Source organism: Triticum urartu, chromosome 6A (genome assembly GCF_056163025.1).
Source record: "Triticum urartu cultivar PI428250 chromosome 6A, HENAU_Tu73, whole genome shotgun sequence".
Taxonomy (NCBI): Eukaryota; Viridiplantae; Streptophyta; class Magnoliopsida; order Poales; family Poaceae; genus Triticum; species Triticum urartu.
In genome coordinates this window covers 274574297-274590347 of record NC_141878.1, presented here as the reverse complement: position 1 = coordinate 274590347, position 16051 = coordinate 274574297, and the positions used below count along the sequence as shown (strand labels likewise).

The 16051-nt window shown below is 42.8% G+C and overlaps 1 protein-coding gene and 1 pseudogene across 2 annotated transcripts; both read right to left on the bottom strand.

Annotated features, from left to right (window-relative positions):
• Positions 1-4674: 4674 nt before the first annotated feature.
• Positions 4675-10766, bottom strand: LOC125516730 (uncharacterized; annotated as a pseudogene).
• Positions 9770-12820, bottom strand: LOC125513069 (uncharacterized). 2 transcript variants are annotated; one of them, XM_048678115.2, is made up of 5 exons: positions 12188-12819; positions 11186-11281; positions 10989-11066; positions 10742-10901; positions 9770-10037 (listed from the first exon to the last, which is right to left on the bottom strand). In XM_048678115.2, exons 1-4 carry the CDS (start codon positions 12551-12553, stop codon positions 10782-10784), a joined length of 660 nt encoding a protein of 219 aa, XP_048534072.2. In that variant the 5' UTR covers positions 12554-12819; the 3' UTR covers positions 9770-10037; positions 10742-10781. The 2 variants fall into 2 exon arrangements, with proteins under 2 accessions (XP_048534072.2, XP_048534073.2); XM_048678116.2 differs by lacking the exon at positions 11186-11281 and having other exon boundaries at positions 12188-12820.
• Positions 12821-16051: the final 3231 nt, after the last annotated feature.

Below are 16051 nucleotides of genomic sequence, written 5' to 3'. Positions count from 1 at the left end.
GGCGTAAATCTCCCCGGCAACGGCACTCGAAATTCTTCCTGGTACTTCTTGAGCTTGCGTTGGTTTTTTCCTTTAAGAGGAAAGGGTGATGCATCAAAGTAGAGATAAGTATTTCCCTTAGTTAAGAACCAAGGTATCAATCCAGTAGGAGAATAACGTGCAAATCACCAATACATGCACAAACAATCAAACACTTGCACCCAACGCGATAAAGGGGTTGTCAATCCCTTCACGGACACTTGCAAATGTGAGATCTGATAGAGATAGATAAAACTAAATAAAATATAACTAAATATTTTTAGTTTTTTTGGTTTATAGATTTGAAAATAAAAGATTGCAAAATAGTAGATCAGAAATTAATATGATAGAAATAGACCCGGGGGCCATAGGTTTCACTAGGGGCTTCTCTCATGAAGGAAAATAATATGGTGGTTCAACAAATTACTCTCGAGAAATTGATAGAAAAGTGCAAAGTTATGACGATATCCAAGGCAATTATTATGCAATATAGGCATCATGTCCGTGTCATGTAGAACGACTCCTACCTGCATCTACTACAATTACTCCACACATTTACCGCTATCCAGCACGCATCTAGAGTATTTAGTTCATAAAGAACGGAGTAATGACTTAAGTAAGATGACAGGATGTAGAGGAATAAACTCATGCAGTATGATGTAAACCCCATCTTTTTATCCTCGATGGTAACAATTCAATACGTGTCTCGCTACCCCTACTTTGTCACTAGGTGAAATCACGCAAGATTGAACCCAAAGCTAAGCACTTCTCCCATTGCAAGAAAAACCAATCTAGTTGGCCAAACCAAGCTGATAATTCGAAGAGGAATACAAAGATACCAAATCATGCATATAAGAATTCGGAGAAGATTCAAATAATATTCATCGATAAGATGATCATAAATCCACAATTCATTGAATCTCGACAAACACACCACAAAAGAAGATTGCATCGGATAGATCTCCAAGAACATCGAGGACAACGTGGTATTGAGAATCAAATAGAGAGAAGAAGCCATCTAGCACTAGCGTAGAACCGGGCTATAGCAACGGTTCGTTAGTCCCCCCCTTTAGTACCAGTTCAACATGAACCGCCACCAAAGGGCCACCACGTGGCATGAGCCAGCAGCGAGGGTTGGGAGACCTTTAGTACCGGTTGGTAACACCAACCGGTACTAAATTCTTTTTTGAATTTTTTGGAAAAAAGTTGATTATGATTTTTTTTCGATTTTCGATTTTCTGAATTGTTTGACGATTTAGTCTCTAATCACCCTCATAACTGCTCAAGTGTGGATCACTCATTCCAAATCGTCTAACTTCCCGGCCAGTCACCCATCCTCTCACTACTCCAGCTTGAGCACGCTTAACTTCCGAGTTTTATTCCTCCTAGTTTCCAAGTCTGCACTTGTTGTTTTGCTGACAATAGTAAGCTGTCAATCCTATTAACCCTCGGGAGTTTAGCTTGAGCATGAAGTCACATATTTCACAGTTTGAGTTTGAAACTATTATTCTAAAAAACAATAATTATTTAGTAACACTAATATTTCTTGAATAAGTAGTTTGACCATAGTTTGACCACATTTGACCATAATTAAAAAAACTAAAATAATTATTTAGTAACACTAATATTTCTTGAATAAGTAGTTTGACCACAGTTTGACCAGTTTAACCAAAATTCAAAAAAAACTAGAATTTGGGCATATCTTTTTCTCCTTTTAGAATTGGAGGATTCTAAAAATTTGCAAAACGGCCTACAACCGTCAAAATCGGATGCGGATTTTCATCCTGGACATTTTGATATATTACTAGCACAAATGCCTGTGCGTTGTAACGGGAGAGAAAGTTTATGTGTCCATATAAACGTCCATCAATGCAGCACGCTAACATCCATACTGTGCCATCCGAAGACGACACGCCAAGGTAAAATGTATATCAGCAAAAACTACACAATGAATGAGTTTGTTTTTCTCTTATTTTTTTGGATTATCAGGTATTCATCTTGATATAAAAAAGATGACCATAGGCCGAAATTACTTGCTACATTATAATTCTATGCAAAAACCATAGTATGAAAATTATCAAATGACAACCTCAGAGCGCCTTTGCTTCCTTGAATGTCATGCCATGTAAAAAAGATCATATAATAGCTCATGATGGCTTGTAGAAGGACGACCTCATCCATTTTTATCACAACCTTGGAAAAACAATGTTGGCTGCGAAGGAAAATAAATTAAGAATGAGGAAAACCATGTCTCTACAAAATGAAAAAAATAGCGCGCTATAGAAAATAGTGTGGGCCCTGAAAATATGCTATTAGTGTGCTATAGCGCGCTACAACATGCTATTAGCGAGACATTGTACATAAATTAATTTAGCGAGGCAATTCTCTACACGCTATAGCATGCTATTAGCGGCGCTATAGCGCGCTATTTTTTCCAGTGACATAAAGAGCAACAACACTAAGACAAATAAACGAGCACCTGAAGGTACTGGCACATAATTGGATTATCGACTTCATTAGTTCTACACATGCAACTTCTAACATGCTGGAAACAAAAAGAACTACATTTTCTAAGAACCGGTAACCTTCCACTATTCTTGTGCCTAGAGCAATCTTTAGTACCGCTAATTGCAAAACAAAAGCAATATATAGGATTTTCAATTATTGTTAATCTAAACTAACAATTGCTTGAGGTCACGCACCATAATCGTCTTCCTTGGAGGAGGTTGGAAGCCTGCTCTACCCGTTCTTGTTATCTGGTTCCCCATGTAAGAAGGGATGCACATCCTTGTGAACTGATAAAACTGGATGTGAGAATTGATAAGCAACGACACGGTTCAGGTCTGGAAATGAAGAACAGGGAAATGGAAGAAAAATGTCATTTTTCAGGTCTCCATGACAACAAAATGATAGGAATTAACACACTCAACATAAGCTTGTAATGCACCCAATTTATTTTAGCAAAAATTCCTTCAGTTACAATTATAAAAAGAGAAGGAAAAATAATAGAATGTACATTATAATAGACAATGTTGCTGCACCACAAAACAGAGGGCTCACTCCTTGGCTAATATAATTTCCTCACTCCCGGCAACCTAGAACCCATTAGCAGCCGACCTCTGCATATATGTGATTGCAAACTTGCACTCACTATGAAAGTAATAACACAAGAAACAGTTGTAGGAAATGAAGCACTCTATTTTTGACTTTGTTCTGATTTCACAAAGAGCTTTTTTCTTTGTTGTCTACTCAAAATTATTTTCTTGCCTCCACCACTCCAGCCTTTTTTCCACTTCTTTGTGAGCTAAATACCGATGCATTGCTATGGAAGGCTTATATCATAGGTTTTTCCATGTTCTGCAATAAAAGAACTATAAAATATTGGTAAACTACATAGTGATTTGCAACAAAAAAGTGCTTTAAGGATCCATCAACCAAATGCCAATTCCATCTCATCAAAAGATTAACATGAGTGGAGGAGGTTATTAGGATCATTTAGGGACCTACTAGACACTCCTCACTTTAGCAGTTCCAACATGTCACTACATCTTTTTCATCATGGAATTCTCATTATTTGTCGATATCAACCACCGCCATTTCCTTATGGGGAGATACATCTACTTTCTTGTAGAACTCATGTAGGCATCACACTCTTTGACGATTTTCTCCACTCTGTCACCCAACGGTTTATCATTCTGAAGAATGTGCTTGACATCTTTCCACATCATCAACAGGTTTGTTTGCCTCTATCAAGGTTAAGTTAAAAGGAAAGAAGGATAGCAGTAGGGTCAATGACAGTTCTAATGCTAGTAACATTCTAGATAGTGTAAGAAGACAATAACAAAAGATAAGCACCTGCAAAGGCCGATTCTCTGGCTTGAGTGCAGTCCATTGACAATTCTTTGATGTTATCAGGGTCAAACGCCACATCCTATATGCAGATTGATGTGTCTATGACAAAAAACAAAAATGGGTGCCGTCGCACATAATAAAAAAGTATTGCCATACTAATCTTGTCTTTTGTGTTCCTATCTTGCTAGTGTGATGCGAAACAATAATTGTCAATTAACATTAACTGGAATGGTTACATGTTGCGCGAACCGCAGTCATTATGTGTGACAACACTCAGAAGTGTGTCAAAATGAATCTAAAAAGTGTTTGTGGAAGGAAATAACAGTGATATATGTAAAGAGACCAAACTAAGCAAGTCTGTGTGTGTATGACTCTCTATTTAAGTATGCAAACAACCTGTAGAATAAAACAACATTCAGACTATTAGTAATCATGGAAGAGCTTACTATGCAAAAAGTAATCATACAAAAAAGGGTCATACAAATGGTAAAGAAGAAAGTCCACATAGTTATTCTGAAATAACACTCGGCATAGAGCCCACTAGACAGTTTTTCCTACAGGTGATCATATAGAAGCAGTATGAATCAAACTGAACAAGACTAACATGTTAATCATATCTATATTTTTAAGAGCATCTTTGTCAAATCTGGAATGCCGCTTAACTGGAGAAGGTTCAGGTGAATAAGCTGTGCGTAAAGAGATACTATAGACTCTCGATGAACATTGCACAACTCGCAGACATTGCATCACGATCAGACGATCGGGCTAAAAAAGGACGTTGATCATGATCAGGACTCACTATCACTATGAATAGAGTAGCGTGAACCAGAAGCACGGCCGCTTGTTTCCCTCCGCCCTGGAGAGGGACTCGACGACCTCGACCTTCTTGTGCTTGCCGGCGAGGCTGTACGCCCGAACCCGTGTCTCACCACTGTTGAGGTCCCTGTAGTAGACAGTGCTGGGCCTCAGCCCAGGGCACTCCCTCGTGGACACAGCCACCGTGCCAGACGCGTCCATGGGCACCGCAACGTTGCCGATGTCGTCCTCCTCCTCCCACGTCCCACCGCACTCGTCCAGCACGCGAACCATGAACTCCTCACCCCGGCCGCCTTGACGAGCTCCACTTGGATCAGCGCCCCACCGTCGGGGGTCTACATGAGGAAGTTGCTCTCCACGCGCGAGGTTGGCCTCCGCGTCACGGACGGGATGATATCGGGGACGTGGAGCCCAGCCCGTGCAGCTCCAGGAAGACGTACACAATCCCGAAGCGGGTGTTGGCGTAGAGCTGCCCGCAGTGGAGCGCCAGGTCCACCATGGCCAGGATGTTGCTCGGCCTCACAGATTCCCGGGTGCTCTTGTCGGGTCGATCCATGGCCCACTGTTGGCGGTGCGGCTGGAAGTAGATGACGGCCACCATCGCCCTGTCGTCGGGCGTGGGCACCAGGATGGCCTTGTGGATCAGGGTGTCCTTGTGGTGGATCAGGGCGTTTGAGGTGGACACTGAGACCGGCAGGTGTACTCTCGACGCAGTCGGCGAGGGGGAGCGCCGCGACGGGGGGTAGAAGCGCGCTCCCATCAGGGCCCCTCCTGCTGCCGTGCACAACGAAGAGGAACGGAGAGTGGAGGCGCCGACAGCAGCCGTGGAGGGCGCTAGGCACCTAGGCGCCTACAGGGGGCCGGGGAGGCCGGAGGCGGAGAAGAGGCCGGGAGGGCCGGAGGTAGAGGGGGGAGCCAGAGCCAGGGTAGGGGAGGGAGACGCCGAGAGAGCCGATGGGAGGGGAGGGGCAGCCGTCGGTGCGATGAAGAGGCTAAGGTAGAAGAAAGGAGAGCGAAGGGAATTTTTACAAAATGCAGGGATTAGTTTGCAAAACCAAAACGTTTTCTCAGATCCACTCAAATAGGGACTACGGGTTCATTTACCAAAAAGCACAAGGACCTTTCAACAAACTTGTTGCGACGGTGAACCCGAAGACTCAATCTGTGCTTTATTATTAGGGAGAGATATGTTTTTTTGACATCGTATGCAAAAGATATAGTCATTTTAGTTTTTCACCACACTTTTTTGCAAAACATGTCAAAACTTATGTTTTTAAATTTACCTAACTAGTAGATGTAGTAACGTAACTACATCTCGAAGAATTTTAATTTTTGCTCATTTTCTTTTGGTTTTTTTCCAAAACTGAAAAGGCAATACGGGGGAGGGGGTTGAGTTTGAAAATTGCCCGATAGTCCCGGTTTGTGTCTCCAACCGGGACTATAGGATAAGACCCCTTTAGTGCCGGTTTTTGACACAAACCGGCACTAAAGGTTGGACCTTTGGTCCCAGTTTGTGTCACAAACCGGCACTAAAGGGGCTCGTGGGGCCCCGGCCTGACGCCAGCTGCTACCTCTTAAGCACTGCGTTGGTTTTCCCCTAAGAGGAAGGGATGTGCAGCAAAGTAGCGTAAGTATTTCCCTCGGTTTTTGAGAACCAAGGTAATCCAGTAGGAGGCTACGCGCACGTCCCTCATACCTGCACAAAACAAATAAATCCTCGCAGCCAATGCAAATAGGGGTTGTCAATCCCTATAGGGCCACTTACGAGAGTGAGATCTGATAGATATGATAAAGATAATATTTTTGGTATTTTTGTGATAAAGATGCAAAGTAAAATAAAGGCAAAGTAAATAGCAAAGTAGTAGGAGAGTAATATGATAGAGATAGACCCGGGGGCCATAGGTTTCACTAGTGGCTTCTCTCGAGAGCATAAGTATTCTACGGTGGGTGAACAAATTACTGTTGAGCAATTGACAGAATTGAGCATAGTTATGAGAATATCTTGGCATGATCATGTATATAGGCATCACGTCCGAGACAAGTAGACTGACTCCTGCCTGCATCTACTACTATTACTCCACTCATCGACCGCCATCCATCATGCATCTAGAGTATTAAGTTAAAAGCAGAGTAACGCCTTAAGCAAGATGACATGATGTAGAGGGATAGACTCATGCAATATGATGAAAACCCCATCTTGTTATCCTCGATGGCAACAATACAATACGTGCCTTGCTGCCCTTACTGTCACCAGGAAAGGACACCGCAAGATTGAACCCAAAGCTAAGCACTTCTCCCATTGCAAGAAAGATCAATCTAGTAGGCCAAACCAAACTGATAATTCAAAGAGACTTGCAAAGATAACCAATCATACATAAAAGAATTTAGAGAAGATTCAAATATTATTCATAGATAGACCTGATCATAAACCCACAATTCATCGGTCTGAACAAACACACCGCAAAAAGAAGATTACATCGACTAGGTCTCCACAAGAGAGGGGGGGAACATTGTATTGAGATCCAAAAAGAGAGAAGAAGCCATCTAGCTACTAACTATGGACCCGTAGGTCTAAGGTAAACTACTCACACTTCATCAGAGAGGCTATGGTGTTGATGTAGAAGCCCTCCGTGATCGATGCCCCCTCCGGTGGAGCTCCGGAACAGGCCCCAAGATGGGATCTCGTGGATACAGAAAGTTGCGACGGTGGAATTAGGGTTTTGGCTCCGTATCTAATTGTTTGGGGGTACGTGGATATATATAGGAGGAAGAAGTACGTCGGTGGAGCAACAGGGGGCCGATGAGGGTGGGGGGCGCGCTTGGTAGGGTAGGGCGCGCCCCCTACCTCGTGGCCTCCTATTACATGCCTTGACGTAGGGTCCAAGTCTCCCGGGTCTTATCTGTTGAGAAAATCACGTTCCCGAAGGTTTCATTCCGTTTGGACTCCGTTTGATATTCCTTTTGTTCGAAACCCTAAAACAGGCAAAAAACATCAATTCTGGGCTAGGCCTCCGGTTAATAGGTTAGTCCCAATAATAATATAAAAGTGGATAATAAAGCCCAATAATGTCTAAAACAGTAGATAATATAGCATGGAGCAATCAAAAATTATAGAAACGTTGGAGACGTATCACCAGCCTGCCACCACCCCTTTAGTACCAGTTCGTGGTTCGTGCCATGAACCGGTACTAAAGGTTCAACACGAACCGGTACTAATGAATAGTCGTTTGAACCGGGACTAGTGGTACCAGTAGTACCGGGCCAAAATCAAACCGGGACTAATTTGTCTCACGTAAGGTCATTTTCCTACTAGTATAGCTTCTAGCTATGGACCCGTAAGTCTGTGGTAAACTACTCACGCTTCATCGGAAGGGCAATAGAGTTGATGTAGATGCCCTCTGTGATTGAATCCCCCTCCGGGAGGATGCCGGAAAAGGCCCCAAGATGGGATCTCCCGGGAACAGAAGGTTGCGGCGGTGGAAAAGTGTTTTCATGGATGATTTTGGTGGTTCTGGAATATATGTGAGTATATAGGAGGAAGGCTTAGGTCAGAGCAGTCCCGAGGAGGTGGCAAGGTAGGGGCGTCCCCCTAGGGCGTGCCCTCCACCCTTGCCGCCGCCTTGCAGCTCTTCTGACTTGGACTCCAAGTCCCCTGGGTGTCTTCTAGTCCAAGAAAAATCATCGTGAAGTTTTATTCCATTTGGACTCCATTTGGTATTCCTTTTCTGCGAAGCTCAAAAATAAGGAAAAACAGAAACTGGCACTGGGCTCTAGGTTAATAAGTTAGTCCCAAAAATAATATAAAATAACATATTAATGTATATAAAACATCCAAAAGAGATAATATAATAGCATGGAACAATAAAAAAATATAGATACATTCTAGACGTATCAAGCTCCACATTATACTGCATGCAAAATGGTTGTGGGTGGCGCTTAATTGGAGACGAGGCTAGTGATTTCGGCGGAAGGTGTCATGCTGTCGGTCCGGGCATGTGGGAGGTGGCGCCGCAAGAAGAAGGGTCGCCGACGATAAGGAGGCGCTGCCAGTAAGCAGCAGTGAAGGTTTGAACTTGGAAAGTAAGGAGGAACAGTGGAAATGTGGACTTTGGTGGGGGTGGAGAAAGATATTTTCGTGGTGGCAGAAAAATTTCACTCGTGCCGCGAGAAACTGGCGCACAAGTGTGGTTCAAGCACGGGTGTTGGTGCAACAAAACCTGGGTCTATTGCCCAGACTATGCACATGCACGGGAGCAAGATTGCATCACTAAGATCAGGCCAAAGTACAAGAGATCGATATCTTCAAAGGACCAACGTGCAGACCAAGAGGACCAAGACCAAGCCAGAGAAGCAAGAAACCACCAGGAGAAGAGCCCTACCTTGCCGGGCAGGCGAGCCTGGAGAGGACGGGGTCGCCCCCGGAAGAAAACCTCCAAGACGCCGGCAGGGCTGCCGGGACTCGCGGGGGCGAAGCCACCCACTACAAGAAATATGTCAACTTGTGACCGTGACTATTGGATGCTGAAAGGTCATAGTTTTTCATTTGCGACCTTTTTGTGACCAAAAATAGAAGGTCAAAAACTAGCGGTCGTAAATTGAAATTAGTAGCCTTCTTTGTGATATGTAAAAGGTCGTTGGTTCCACGACCAAATTTTTGGTCACTAGCAACCTCCCCAGGCCACGTAGGCATCCAGCATGGCAAGCTGATGTGGCACAAGAATCAGCCCAGTCTGATTCGGCGTTTTACATGGGCCGAGCCCAACAATTCGGCCTTTTTAATGTATTTTTTCCTATTATTTTTTGCTAGCTACATGGGCCTAGCCCAACAATTCGGCGTTTTTTTTCTTGGCCATTGCCTTTTAGTACATTTTTTTCACCCTCAAACCTTTTATAGTCCATTTTTGTTTTGAGCCTCAGCCTTTTTACATTCCATCTACTTTTTGGGCCTTGGCCTTTTCATTTGTCACACTTTCCATCTACTTTTTGGGCCTTGGCCTTTCATTTGTCACACTGGTCATCTTTCTATTTCTCACACTTTCACGATAAACAAATGAAAAATATTTCAAATGGCAAGAGAACATACTAAACTGTAAAATGATAGCCAATATTAGCACCAAATATGCTGACTACTATTCAAATACGAAATTACAGTATTTACAATAGTGTTCATACAACCAGATATGCTGGCTACTGTACAACATAACTAGCACTACATTATTACTCGCTACTCTTTACTTTGTCGGGCTTCAAGCTTCTTCAAATTTCTTCAGCCCAGAGCTCCAGTAAAGAGAGGTAACACCACACTTTTAGAGCTAGATCAAGGCACAAAATGTTTATTTGGCTGGGTCATGCTGCAACAATCACATAGAAGCATAATTATAAGCACAAATACACCAATCATCTCAGTTCAAGCAAATCATCTGTAGTAGCAAAGCATGAAAAAGGAAGCAGCACATGGCAAGAATGTTTACAACATCTTAGTTGATGACTTCAAATAGGAATAATGTATACAAGTATAATACAAAAATATGAGAAACTATCATAGTACAGAAATGGTATCACGGATATATATAGCTAACTCAATGACAGATTGAAATGTTTTACTCAATGTATGGAACTCAAAGAACTTTTCTGGTTAGTCACCAGCATCGTGCATTTTAACTTCAATAACTGCAGAAATTAGATAGTATATGAAGGCAATATTCTAAAGATATATCTCTCTCAAACATATAGAGTACAACTGAAGCAAATGCAGCTGCTCTTGCTGATATATCTCACTATACATGGTCTTGCTAACTTACTATGTTAACACATACTAATCCGAGTGAACCAGCTAATTCTAGTTCATCCACGGACCACACAACGAATGAATGCATCAAGGTTTGAAGACAGTACTACATACATCCTACAACACCGAATCAGCACAACAAAACCGAAGACCATGCAACCAATGAGCTGCAGCTGCGGCACTGAATTAGGAGCAGAAGAAACCGAGCTTTGCGCCAGATGCAGCTAGCAAGCATAAAGAAAGGGGCGAACATGGAAAGAAAGATACCTTGATCTGGTACAGCTTGAGCCATGCCGACCAGCATTCGTTACTTTGCTGGGTGCCTAGCATCCTCAGTAATGGGGATGACATTGGTCCTCTTCTTAGCCATGTTGACAAGATCCCTACCACTCCGGTGAGAGAACTCAATGGCATACACCAACCCAGTCTGCAAAGTGACAAGACATCGTTAAGACAACTCACATTAAGCAGCATTCACTTGAAATAGACAAAGGAAATAGCGACGAGATCTCACCGGTCCAACAATGTCAGACACATGAGACACGGTTGCTCCAAAGGCAGCTCCGAGGTACAGCACACATGTTCCAGGAGCCTGAACCAAGAACCACAAAGTCAGCTACTACAACAATGGTTCCAGCTTGAATTACATCCTTGACAAAACAAGGTATTCAAACAATCCAGAATGCAAGCGGAGGCACAAAAAGGACTTGCAATCCAGATGTTGTCCACACCACCGAGCACAGCAGCAGCCAGCTTCGATCTGAAGGGGTTCCACACCCTAAACTCAACCTTGGATGCGTCCTCGTTCTGTACAATTAACAAAACAGCAATAAACATCTGTCTACTGCATCTGTAGAACAGTCACGAACATCAATTCAAATCAGCACCAATAAGTGCATCTCTCAGCCAGGACGGGTGCATCATAAGTTTACAAGGAAAGAACTTATAATGACAACATCTTTGCTTAAGCCCCTGGATGGATAGGAATAATTCAACCAAGGCCTAAGTACCTAACTACTAGTATCTACTAACGATAGATACAGATAGCAAGATATATGCATACCGCATACCAGATACAGCATATAATGATCAAACTAATGTATAACAATTACATTATTATCTATTTAAGTTTTTGTTTGGTCCAAACAAACTCCAGAATGCCACAGAGAAGAGAACAAAAACATGCCACACGCGTAACATAACTGCTTTCCCACCTGATAGGCTGATACTGCAACCAGAAGTAGGATTGCCTAGTGGGAGCATGTGTCCGATCTACCCATGTTGTCTAAATTGTTTAATATGGGTCGTCAATGGAAGATCTGCAATTAGGATGGGGTCGCGCTGATTATAAGCCTAGTGGGGACAACCAGTTTGGCACACAAGCTACTAGCAGGCAACTAACTTAGGCAATACAGGCCAGGCAACGCCATGAATTACGCACTCACCAATCTCCAATTGACAATTTTCAGCTGACTGAATCAACATAACGAGGCGCGCCACCGCTACATCAAGATCAACCCCTATGGCCATCGCTGCATATTTCACATGGTATGCAACTACGCATCGATCCGGCTTCATTTTACCGGTTCTCACAACAGAATAAGTCTGGCAAGGGGATTCGATCTGAATCCTTCCAAGATAACACGATCCTACGTATTTCACTTTAAAAATATGCGTGGAGGAGAACATCCAACATCTGGTTTGACCACGGACCTGGCGGCATGGAGGCGTGGAGGGAGACGGCGCGGGAGCCGCCGCTGCGGGCGGCGAAGCGGACCGAGTGGGCGGGGGCGGAGGGCGAGGGGGAGACGGAGAGGTGGGGGCGCGCCGTGCCCGGGAGGCGGACGAGGAGCGGGCGGGCCGTGGGAAGACGACGAACCCGTCCTGCAGCGGGAGGTGGACGACGGTCTCCGAGGTTCGCGTCGTCGCCGTCGTGGTGGCTGGAGACACGGCGTGCAGTGCTGCCACCGCCAACCCTAGGCAAGCCACGCGCGCGCCGCGATCCAGCCAGCCCCAGGGAGCGCCGCACATCAAAGGATTCGAAGCACGCACGCGCGCACTGGGGAGCAAGCCAGCCATAGTCGCTGGGGGCGACGCCTCTCTCTCTCTCTCCGGTGAGGCGTGGTCGATCTGAATTGGGTTAGGGGGCGGACGGTGGTCGATCTGAATCGGGGAAGAGGATGAGAGGGCATCGATGGGAGTTAGGGTAGGGAGAGATGGTGAGGGGAGGGAGGGATGAGGTCGGCGGTGGGTGGGAGAGGACGGGGACGGGGAGGAGGTGGTGGCAGCGGCGGGGAGATTGGGAGCGGGGAGGAGGGGTGCGATGGGGGGATCTGATCTAGGTTTGGGCTGCGGGGTATCTCTTTTTCTTGTTTTTTCTTTTTTTCTGTAGATAGATGGATGGATGTAGGATGGAGATAGGGATGGATGGATGGATGGGCGCCATGTCATCGATCCATGGGAAGAGTTTTGATTGGTTAGAAAAATAAGTGATTTAAAATAGAGCTATTTTGTGAAGCGGCTATCAAAAATATTTTGCAAAAGGGCATCACATAAATTTTCACTCAAGTTAGACCACATTTTATGGATGAGCACTAATTTGTATGCATTTCTGATCTTTGTAGTTATTTTTAATCATTTTTCGAGTGTCCAAAATAAGATTTTTTTGTGAAGGACCTATAATATATTTGTTGTAAAATTGGACCAAACCAATTTTCTAAAATACTAGGCCATATTTAATGCACAATTGAATAAATGGTTGGGTGTCAAAAGTTTTGATCCACCTCTGGTGAAAAAGACAAGTTCTTGCCGATTCAGCAGGAAACGGGTCAAATTTGAACTGCAACTGCCTCATAGTTTGCTCCTTATTCCAGTTGGCCAAATCATTTAATCAGAGAAAAACCAAAAAAATTTCAAGATTCAACCACTAGCTACGAACAGTCAAGCCCGCCGTTTTGACCGCATTTTGAAACGGGTATAAAAAATTCAAAGAAAAATCAAAAATTGAAAAACCTTCGCATTGTGACATTATATATGACCAAGTTTCCAGGAATAATAATAAACTTGTAATACGGCAATTATTTAAAAAAAGTGTTCTCCGAAATGAGCTATCATGTGTGGAGATTCATGGCTTTCAAGCCAAATGATCAATCTTATGACCACATTCATGGCATAGTTTGTTCGAATGATCTCATATTGTGCACAAGGGTGCATGTTGGAATGACAAACAATGTTGCCTAAGAAAGGTTTCATTTTCTTTGCACGAAAAAATCATATTCCATTTTTCGAGTGCCCAAAATGAGGTTTTTTGTGAAGGACCTATCATATATTTGTTGCAAAATTGGACCAAATCAATTTTCTAAAATACTAGGCCATGTTTAATGCACAATTGAATAAATGGTTGGGTGTCAAAAGTTTTGATCCACCTCTGGTGAAAAAGACAAATTCCTGCCAATTCAGTTGGAAGCGGGTCAAATTTGAGCTGCAGCTGCCTCATAGTTGCTCTTTATTTTTTCCAAAAATCATTTCTTGGTGCATAAGTATCTATTTAATCAGAGAAACACCAAAAAATTTCCAAGATTCAACCACTAGGCAAGAACGGTTATGCCCGCCGTTTTGACCGCATTTTAAAACGGGCATAAAAAATTCAAAAAAACCAAAAAACTGGAAAACCTTCGCATTGTGTCATTATATGTGGCCAAGTTATCAGGAAAAATAATAAACTTGTACTACGATAATTATTTTTAAAAAGTGTTCTCAGAAACGAGCTATCATGCGTGAAGATTCATGGCTTTCAAGCCAAATAATCAATCTTATGGCCACATTCATGGCATAGTTTGTTCAAATGATCTCATATTGTGCAAATAGGTGCATCTTAGAATTCCAAACAATGTTGCCTAAGGGAGTTTTCATTTTCTTTGCACGGAAAATTCATTTTCCATTTTTGAGTGCCCGAAATGAGTTTTTTTGTGAAGGACCTATCATATATTTGTTTCAAAATTGGACCTAATCAATTTTATAAACTACCAGGACATATTTAATGCACAATTGACAAAATGGTTGGGTTTCAAAAGTTTTGATGCACCTCTGGTGAAAAAGTCAAATTTCCGCTGATTCAGTAGGAAGCAGGTCAAATTTGAACTGCAGCTACCTTATTATTTGCTCTTTATCTTTTCCAAAAATTATTTCTAGTTACATAAGTATCTATTTAAGCATAAATACATGGTTTGGTGGTGATACATCGAGGTTTGGATGGTGGCATAGGGCCCCAACTCCAAAGCGCGTAAACTGGCATGCCCGCCGCGTGGTCACCACGTGACCTTGGCGTTGACATGTGTTCTGGGAGGTCTAGGCATGTCTAGTGGGTTGGGCACTCCCCAGGTAGGTGCTAGGAAGAAAATTATAATAGAAGAATCTCACGAGGAGACCGATCTATGCTCAAAGATGAATTAGCAGCCAAGTGTTTTATTAGCGGCATGGGAAATGCACATGGCGAATGAGTGTGAGTTTTGGCTGAGGATGGTCATCTACAAAGGAGAATGTCTTCACAAATTTTTAACTCAAAAGGAGGATCCTAGGTGGTACTTGCTTTGCAAAGTACCACACTGGACAAAAATATGAATGTTGAAGCTGGGCTCAAAATAATGAATGGATTGAACTGACATTTGGTGGAGGGTGGTTATTTGGGCATAGGAAAGCACTGTAGAAAATTGATACCATTTGGACATGCCAAAGTGGTACTTCCTTCACAATGCTCTTCTATGGACACAAACTTGGGAAAATTAGCGAAAGAAATTGGCTCAATGAAATGAGCTCAAATTTGGTGTAGGTAAGTTAAATAGGTATGGTCATGCGCTGGTAAATTTTCAGATCATTTGGGTAAGCCTAGCTAGTACTTACTTCACAAAGCTTCTCTCGAGGTAGAAACTTTGGAAATTTCCTAAGAAAGATTTACCAGGAAAATGGAGCTGAATATTATCATGTGGCAATGATTTGTGTATGGAAGAGTGTCGAAAAAGTTTGAGGGTAATAGGAGTGGTCTAGATAACACTTGCTTTGCAATGTGCCAATCTGGCCATAAAATATAAATTGAACCTGGGCTCACATAGATGATTTGACTGAGCTGCAATTTGGAGGAGGGTGATAATTTGGGAATATGAAGGAACTATATAAATTTCATGTCATTTGGATATATATAAAAGGTACTTCCTTCACTATGCTTCTAGGTGGACAAAAACTTTGGAAATTTTCCGAGGAAGATTTGCTAGGAAAATGGAGCTGAATTTTGTCATGAGGAAATGATTTGGATAGGAAAGAGTGCCCAAAAATTTCTAGGACAATCAAGAATATATAAATAGCACTTTCTTCACAAAGTGCTGTTGTGAACAAAATAGGAAAATGAATATTGTTGAATTAGTTTTGAACTAGGAAAGGAAGGATTTTTACATATTTGACGAAGATATGACCCAAAGAATTTATGAGATTTTTTGGGGAATTTTGGGAATGACAGAAATATAGGTTGCTTCACAACCTAGGGCAAAAATTGACACATGGACATGACACATAGGCAAAACTGAT

Coding starts and splice junctions, on each gene's coding strand:
- LOC125513069 (XM_048678115.2), bottom strand. CDS start 12,553: ATGGCTGGCTTGCTCCCCAGTGCGCGCGTGCGTGCTTCGAATCCTTTG. Junction 11,282..12,187: donor CCACGCCTCCATGCCGCCAG/GTCCGTGGTCAA, acceptor TTAATTGTACAG/AACGAGGACGCATCCAAGGT. Junction 11,067..11,185: donor GTGTGGACAACATCTGGATT/GCAAGTCCTTTT, acceptor TTCTTGGTTCAG/GCTCCTGGAACATGTGTGCT.